This window comes from Quercus robur, chromosome 2 (assembly GCF_932294415.1).
Source record: "Quercus robur chromosome 2, dhQueRobu3.1, whole genome shotgun sequence".
NCBI lineage: Eukaryota > Viridiplantae > Streptophyta > Magnoliopsida > Fagales > Fagaceae > Quercus > Quercus robur.
The window spans coordinates 42,150,621-42,159,839 of NC_065535.1; the positions used below are offsets into that span (position 1 = coordinate 42,150,621).

The 9,219-nt window shown below is 39.9% G+C and overlaps 1 protein-coding gene across 1 annotated transcript; it reads left to right on the forward strand.

Annotated features, from left to right (window-relative positions):
• Positions 1-4,783: 4,783 nt before the first annotated feature.
• LOC126699185 (uncharacterized) lies at positions 4,784-5,278 on the forward strand. Its single transcript, XM_050396855.1, has one exon. The coding sequence runs from the start codon at positions 4,784-4,786 to the stop codon at positions 5,276-5,278; it is 495 nt and encodes a 164-aa protein (XP_050252812.1).
• Positions 5,279-9,219: the final 3,941 nt, after the last annotated feature.

A 9,219-nucleotide genomic window follows, 5' to 3' on the forward strand; every position in this document is an offset into this window, starting at 1 on the left:
AAGTGTTGTTTTGTGAGGATTTTGAACTCGTTTGACCTTCGATCAACCATAGGTTGACCAGGGACATTTTGGTCATTTTATTTGAAAAATGCATTCTGAGTGCTCTGGTGTCTGAATGGGTTGTGCTGTATCATTTTGAATGTTCTCACGGCCCCATGGAGAGAAAATAATATTTTTGGATTTTTTAGGTCCGGCACGCAAATCGAGGGCGGACAAAATACAGTACCAACACTTACCGTTTCTGGTGTGATTGTCGCAATCCGTGTCACCTAAGGCAAAGCGATGCCTAATTTCCACCATGAAAGTAAGGTGACACGTCGCTAGATTTTCACCGTTGAAATCTGGTACTTTGCCGAACGCCTTAGGAAAGCATAGATTGAAACCACACCCATTTAAAAGCCAAACCTCAAAGCCCCCAATGCATACAAAGCCCCATAAGACAATACCAAAATCATGTTTTTACTGCCAATATCCAAAAATTAAGGTTTTATCAAAATAAATGACTGTTCTTGGACAGGCGTTGTGGGATGCCTAACACCTTCCCCACTCATAACCAAATTTCCGGACTCAAAAATCAAGATTTTTTGCCATCTACATTAGATTAAGAAAAATTTCCTTTTTCTTAGCCTAGGATTGATAATAAAATCAATTAGAAATAGGTGACCAATCACACCTTAGAAAAACCCAATGATTGGTGGCGATTTCACTTACCTTTGGTAATTCTCTTAAAATTTGGCCAAGATTCCTGCCACACCTCCAAAGGTAGACCAACCTTCCTCCACCAAGATAGAAAGAGAGCACCTAAAGCACCGCGCGAACCACACAACCATCGAGAGGGATCTCTAACAGTCCCTGCGAGCGGGGGAGCATTGCCACGGCGGGTGGTTGAACGAAGGCTCAACGGCAGTTCTCCGTTTTAGGCCGAGCATCGACAACATGCATGGTATAACTAGGCTGAAACAAAAAATTGAAGCTTGTGGAGTAGAATTAAGGGCATGGGGTTCCTCAAAATCCAAGCCAAATGATGAAGAGATAAAGCAAATCCAAAAATAGCTTGAGAGTCTAAATGCAGCTGAGATCACTAAAGGGTCTAGATTTGAATATCTGGATGTGAGTAAAAAATTGGATGACCTTCTTCTGAAACAGGAAATTTTCTGGGCTTAGAGATCTAGAATTGCTTGGTTGAAACATGGGGACGAAAATACAAAAAAATTTCATTCTAAAGCATCCCAATCCATGGAATCAAAAATGCGAATGAACAGTGGGTGGAAGAGGTGGAGGAAATAGCTAAAGTTGCTACTAACTATTTTGATAGTTTGTTTAATGCAGGTGTATGTGATCAGATTCAAGAATGTCTTAATGCGGTGGAACATCGGATTACTCCTAACATGCATCAGATTTTGTCCAGTGAATTTACTGTTGATGAGATTAAAGTGGCGTTGTTTCAAATGGGACCAACAAAGGCTCCTGGACCTGATGGTATGAGTGCTTTATTTTACCAAAAGTTTTGGCATTTAATGGGAGATAATGTTGTCTCTGCTGTGTTGGATTATCTGAATCCTGGTGTCATACTCCATGATATTAATCACACTAATATTGTGTTAATTCCCAAAGTGAAGAATCCTAAGAAAATGTCTGATTTTCGGCCTATTAGCTTATGCAATGTCATTTATAAAATTATTTATAAGGTGTTGGCTAACAGACTGAAACAAATTCTCCCAGCTATTACATCACCTACTCAAAGTGCATTTGTCCTAGGATGCCTCATCACTGATAATATCTTGGTGGCCTATGAGATGTTGCATACCATGCATTCTAGCAAAAAAGGTTCGCTTGCACTAAAGCTAGATTAGCAAGGTGTATGATCGAGTTGAATGGCCTTTTCTACAAGGCATGGTGCAAAAGATGGGATTTCTAGACAGATGGATTGGTTGGGTGATGGGTTGTGTCACCATACCATCCTTTTCTATTCTCATTAATGGTAAACCTTATAGAATATCAACCCATCTAGGGGTATTCGTCAGGGTGATCCACTTTCGCCATATTTGTTCCTTTTATGTGCAGAGGGGTTTACTTCACTATTAACAAAGGTTGAGCATGAAGGGCATATTAATGGGGTATCTATTTGTAGAAGGGCGCCTAAAATTTCAAATCTAATGTTTGCTGATGACTCCTTGCTTTTTTGTAGAGCTACACAGGGTGAGGTTGATGTGATTAATGAGGTTTTACAGATTTATGCTCATGCATCTGGCCAATGCATAAATATGGAAAAATCATCGGTATACTTTAGTAGTAATACCCCCTAATCAATAGAGGGAGGAGTTTGTGGCAACTTATGGGGGTGAAACAGGTGGAGAGATTTGAAGCATATTTGGGGTTACCTACATTGGTGGGAAGGGCCAAATATCAAACCTTTTCTTTTCTAAAGGATAGGGTTTGGAAAAACTTACAAGGTTGGAAGGGTATGATGCTATCAAGGGCCGGGAAGGAAGTGCTTATAAAAGTAGTTGCCCAATCCATTCCAACATATACTATGAGGGTATTTCAAATACTGGTGAAACTATGTGACAAATTGAAAGCAATGTGTGCAAAATTTTGGTGGGGACAGGTTGGCAATAAGAGGAAAATACATTGCCATGCTAGCAAAACAAGGGTGGAGGTCGCTGCATGATCAAAGTTCTCTTTTATTTCAATGCTTTAAGACAAGGTACTTACCTCGATGCAATTTTTTGCATGCGATTGAGTCACCAAACTATTCGTATGCATGTAAGAGCATGGTTGCTGCATTACCTATTCTTAAGAGTGGGTGTTTTTAGTGTGTGGGGAATGGTGAATCCATTAAAGTATATTTAGATAAATGGATACCAAACTGCCCAGCAAATAGAATTCTCCATCAGGGACATGATGTTGATAAGGAGATGATGGTATCAAAGCTTATTGATGTTGATTTACATGCGTGGAAGCATGATGTGATTATGGAAAGATTTTGTAGAGAGGAAGCTGATGCCATATGCAAAATTCATTTGAGCCGAAGGAATATATCTGATTTAGTTGTATGGTTGCATACAAAGAATGGGAAGTATGCTGTTAAGTCGGGGTACCATGTTGCAAGGAAAGTGTTGAGGAAGGATGGTGGGGTAGGTAGCTCTGGTGGGGCGAGTGGTCAACAGGTGTGGAAGAAACTTTGGCAATTGCATGTGCCAAATAAAATTAAAATTTTTGGGTGGAGAACATACCAAGACATTTTACCAACCCGAGTGAATCTGGTCTGAAGGAAAGTAATCGCTAAGAGGGGCTATCAATGATACAATGGGGTACCCGAATCTGCATTACATGCAATTTAGGAGTGTGGGGTTGCACAGGACGTGTGGGCTGGCTGTGTTATCTGTTTGCAGAAGTGTACCACTATTTTCCATGACATTGTGGTTTTGTTTGAGCATTTATTGGACAGGCTATCAACATATGATTTTGAGTTTTCCTTGTTCAAGCTTGGCTTATTTGGAATCAGAGAAATGTGATTGTACTTGGCGGACAGATAAGGGATGCGAAGTGGTTGAACCAGAGAGCAGTGGAGTACTTAGACGAGTATAGGAAAGTGCAAGACCAGATGAACCTTCCAAACATGGTGGCACAACCCGGATAGAGCTAGGAACCTCCTCCTTCATTGGTGTATAAGCTTAACTTCGACGCAGCTGTATTTGATGGGATTCAGTGCTCGGGTTTTGGAGCAATAATCCGAAATTCATATGGTGAAGTCATGGCTACAATGTCAGTCAAAGGGCCTCCAGTCAGTAGCAGTGAAGAGGTGGAGGCATTGGCTTGTTGAAAGGCTATTGAGTTTGCTATGGAAGCTAGTTTTTCAAAGTTGATAATTGAAGGTGGCAATTCTATAGTCATGAAAGTAGTGGCAGGCCCCTCAGGTGGTTATTTATTGCTGGGACATGTTTATGAAGACATCTAATGCAGCCTTCGTGGGCTGCACTCAGTCTCCATAAGCTGTGTTAGAAGAGGGAGAAATAGGGTAGCACATAATTGAATACATCGAATAATTTTTCCAAAGATGGTTACCCATATCGAGGTATTTATTAGAAATGATATGTCCACAACATTTTTACAACAAATCTTAAGTGGTAGGTTGTTACTGGTTGTTATTGTTGGGGCAAAAAAATAATTTTAGTGTTAGGTTCAAATTTGAACTAATAACAACTAACCACCTATGATTTGTTGTGAAAATATTGTAAAAATGTTGTGGACGTAGCACCTCTCTATTTATTATTATTATTATTATTATTATTATTATTATTATTTATAAAAAAAATTAAAAAAAAAAAGATCAGTGCCTCCTTTCAAGGTTAAATTAATGTGTTTTTTTTAAAAAAATATATAATTCAATAGTTGGGAGTAGGGAGAGGGAAAATTTGAACCTTGGACATCTTTGTTGGAAATACCAAAAGGAGTCAATTGAATTACAAAACTCTTAACCTTATACTTCATTGATTACCAATTTACCATACAAGATAATGTTTTCTTTTCGAATGTATGGGTGATATTGCAACTAGAATAGTGATTTAGCCTTTCCAAAGTACAAGGGTCCATTCTTGTCTCTTAAATGTCTTAGCTTGATTACATGACCTATTTATTAACTAAGACATGTTAGGTCGTGTCAATCATAACATAATTTGTTTATTAAACAAGTTATACGAATAGTGTCGTGTCAACTTATTTAATGAACAAGTCATGTCTGGGTCTACTCTGGTGGGCAACAGATGCTTTTCAAGTCAAAATGGAACAAGATCTAATAGAAGGTTTAAAGCACATGCAGTTAACCAAGGAAGAAGAAGTCCACATCTCAGTATTTGGGGAAGGCAGATCTGAGCTATTAGAAGAATGTGCTCTTAGTCTGATGGGGCGTTTGTTGACAGACAGGAAGCAGAACCAGCGAGCCTTGAAGAATACACTATGCTTGGCTTGGAAAGTGGGGCCAGATCTAAGGATTGTAGAGGTTGGAAATGACATCTACCAGTTCAAGTTTTCAAATGAGCACCAACTGAAATGGGTGGAATCAAACGGCCCATGGAATTTCAAAAATAATCTCCTTCTACTTCAAAGATGGAAAAGGGGTTTGACTGCTAATAACATCATCTTCACCCACTCACCATTCTGGCTACAGGTATGGGGTCTTCCTTTTGATATGATGTCTGAGAAAACTGGAAGAGATATAGGAAATAGTATTGGAAAGTTTGTGATGGCAAATTCTAGATCATGGTCTTCAGACTAAGCAAAATATATGAGAATTCGGGTTGAGATCCCTCTTAATAAACTACTAAGGCGGTGTGGTGTGGTGGCTAGTCCGGAGGGAGAGGTACATCGGATATATTTCCGATATGAAAGACTACCCATATTCTGCTTTCTATGTGGGATATTGGGACACGATGATCGTCACTGTCAATTAGGGGTAAATAATACAAACGAACCCCAACAATATGGGGAATGGCTAAGAGCTCAAAGGGGAAATAAAGGAAGTAGTTTGAAGAATGGCCCAACAAAAAGTTTTGCAATGCCAAACGATCAACAAGATTCAGAGGAAAGAAGGCAAAACACAGCACTCAGGACGGAGACAGGCAGAAGGCAAGAAGGGATGGGGCAAAACCAAGAAACAGGAAACTTTCCTGTAAAGAGAAATGGTGATGTAAGTCTGACCAATGTGACAACTGATGGAGATAGAAACATCTTGGAGAAGAATTTTCAAATTCAAATTCAAAGCCAAAGAAACAAAGAAGATACGGACAAACAAGAAAACATGGGCTCATATGTTATTAAAGACTACAAAAAATCAGCGGATAGCAATTTTTGGGACCCACAAGTGGCTAAAAGGGCCGAACAGCAAAGAGAGTGCCATGAGGTGACAAGCCCAATTAAAATACGAAATGGGCCTAATGAAGAAGTGGAAACAATCAGAGATAAGGAAAAGGCCCAAGTTAAAAAGGGCAGATTGAAGAAATTGGCCAGATAACAACAAAACAACGAAGAAATTATGGACACAATTGTAAGTGTAGTGGGAACGAAGCGAAGACTTCTGGGAGAGGAGAATGAAGAAGATGGCAACAGGAAAAGGTTATGTGGAGGTGAGTATTTTTCCTTTGATTCAACGGCGGTGGCTGCAAGGCAACACCGCCGAGAGCCATGATTTCTTTAAGCTGGAACTGCCGGGGAATTGGGAACCCGCAGACAGCTCAAGTGTTGCATAACCTTGTGCAGCGACATAATCCCAGTACGGTCTTCTTAATGGAGACAAAAGTAGGTGTTAAAAGAATGGTGAAGGTAAAGGAAAGAATTGGTCTGCCAAATGGTCTAATAATCCCAAGTGAAGGTAGAAGTGGGGGAATGGCTCTCCTATGGGTCAGGGATTTAGACGTTGAAATCAGAAGCTTCTCAAGATACCACATTGATGCTATTGTGATAGATTCTAAGTCTGGATTCAAATGGAGGATGACTGGCTTTTATGGAAACCCGGAAACAAGTTTGAGAAAGGAATCTTGGAGTCTACTCAGGTATCTCAACTCTCAGTACCAGTTGCCATGGATGTGTTTGGGAGATTTCAATGAAATTGTGTTGGCAACAGAGAAATCAGGGGGCCCGGATAGAGCCCAGCAGCAAATGGAAGGTTTTAGAGAGGTAATAGATACTTGTGGGTTCCAAGACATGGGTTTTGAGGGTCCAGATTTTACTTGGTGTAATCAAAGGCTAAATAAGGGAAGAATTCAATTAAGGCTGGATAGAGTCCTTGCTTCAGTAGAGTGGGCAGAGCATTACCAAAATGCTAGAGTTTATCATATTGTGGAACCAACCTCTGATCACTGTGCTATCCTATTGACAGACCAGCAACACCCACCAATTCAAAGGCAAAGAAGATTCCACTTTGAAGAAGCATGGACTAAATATGAGAAGTGTAAGGAAGTTATCCAGGAAGCTTGGATAAATTATTCGAGCACACAATCAACGGTTGGGTTGGTTGAAAGTCTGACTGAGAGTGCAGTTGGACTATCCAGATGGAGCCGAACTGATATTGGTTACTACCCTAGAAAAATCCAGGAGAAAAGGAAATCCCTCCAAGTTCTTGTTCAAGAGGACAGAGATGGCAATAGAGGAGCAAAAATAAATGAATTACGGAAAGAAATTAATGAGCTTTTGGAAGAGGAAGAAATTAGATGGCACCAAAGATCAAGAGTACAATGGTACCAAAAAGGTGATAGAAACACCCAATATTTCCACCACAAAGCATCACAAAGAAGAAAGAAAAATGAGATTAGAGGTCTATGGGACAAGGACGGGAAATGGTGTGAAGATGTGGAAGGCATTGCAAGCATAGCAACAGAGTATTTTAAAGAATTATTCTTAACCTCGAGCCCATCCAGAATTGAGGAAGTAGCCAATTTAGTTCCAAGAAGTGTTACCCCAGAGATGAACGAGCAGCTCACAAAGGAATTCCAAAGGGAGGAGATCATTCAAGCTGTCCACTCCATGCACCCAAAAAAAGCCCCGAGCCCTAACTGTATGTCTGCAATTTTTTACCAAAAATATTCGGATGTTATTGGCAATGATATTATTAATACTATGTTGAATGTCTTAAATTCAAATGCATCAGTAGCACCCCTAAACCAAACAAACATTGCCCTCATACCAAAAACAAATAGCCCAACTAAAATGAATGAATTCCGGCCTATAAGTCTTTGCAATGTGTCTTACAAAATTATCTCCAAAGTACTAGCGAATAGATTAAAACCTATTCTCTCCACCATCATTTCAGAAAACCAAAGTGCTTTTGTCCCTGGCCGCTTAATAACAGATAATGTCCTAGTTGCTTTTGAAATTATGCACTACTTAAAAAAGAAGGAAGGGAAAGAAAACTATATGGCTGTTAAACTTGACATGAGTAAAGCCTATAATCGGGTAGAATGGTGTTTTTAAAGAAAGTCATGGAAAGAATGGGCTTTAATGACAAATGGATTAGCTTGATTATGAATTGCATAACTACTGAGACTTACTCTGTGCTTATTAATGGGGTTGCCCAAGGTTGTATCACCCCCACAAGGGGTCTACACCAAGGAGACCCAATATCCCCATACTTATTTCTGCTTTGTTCAGAAGGTTTTACAGGTTTAATTTTGGAAGCAACTAGAAACAACAGACTCTCTGGAATCTCAATTTGCAGAAACTGCCCAATTGTTTCTCATCTCCTTTTTGCCAATGACAGCATCCTATACTACAAAGCTAGTGAGCAAGAAAGCAGGGAATTACAAAGAATCCTTCACAAGTATGAAGAAGCTTCTGGCTAGAAGATTGACACAGATAAATCATCTATGTTCTTTAGCCGAAATACAAAGGACGAAAAAAGAGAAGAGGTGAAGGATATTCTTGGCTCAATGCAGGATACCCAACCAAAGAAATACTTGGGGCTGCCTTCCATGATTGGCAGATCCAAGAAACAAGTTTTTAATGAAATTAAAGAAAGGGTTGGGAAGAAGCTAATGGGGTGGAAGGAGAAATTATTATCTATTGGAGGTAGGGAAATACTAATAAAAGCTGTGGCTCAGGCAATACCAACATATACAATGGGGTGTTTTTTGCTTCCAAAGAGTCTTTGTGATGACATGGAAGGAATGATGAGGAATTTTTGGTGGGGCCAAAAGCATCAAGAATCCAAGATTGCTTGGGTTAGTTGGTCAAAAATGTGCAGAGCAAAAAGGGACGGTGGTATGGGCTTTAGAGATCTCCAAGCTTTTAATTTGGCTATGCTTGCTAAGCAGGGGTGGCGGATGCTTGAAGAGCCGTCATCATTGATGGCCCAGGTGTATAAAGCAAAATACTTTCCTAACTGTGACGTTCTTGGGGCTAGTATTGGAAGCAACCCATCTTTTGCTTGGAGAAGTATTCACAAAAGCTTGGAAGTACTTAAGCAAGGCACTAGGTGGAGAGTGGGGAACGGTAAACTAATTCATATTTGGGACGATAAGTGGCTGCCAACCCCAACGACTTACAAGGTCATTTCTCCTCCAAAAGACTTTGGGGATTTTCCAATGGTATCATCCCTCATAGATGAAGATACAAAAATGTTGAGAAGGGACAAGCTGGTTGAGATCTTCCTACCTTTTGAGGTAAAAACCATTCTTAATATCCCCATTAGCCATCACCTTCTGGAGGACTCTATAATTTGGGTGG

Excerpts from the sequence above, each read along its gene's own strand:
- LOC126699185 (XM_050396855.1), top strand. The coding sequence starts at position 4,784 with ATGGAACAAGATCTAATAGAAGGTTTAAAGCACATGCAGTTAACCAAG.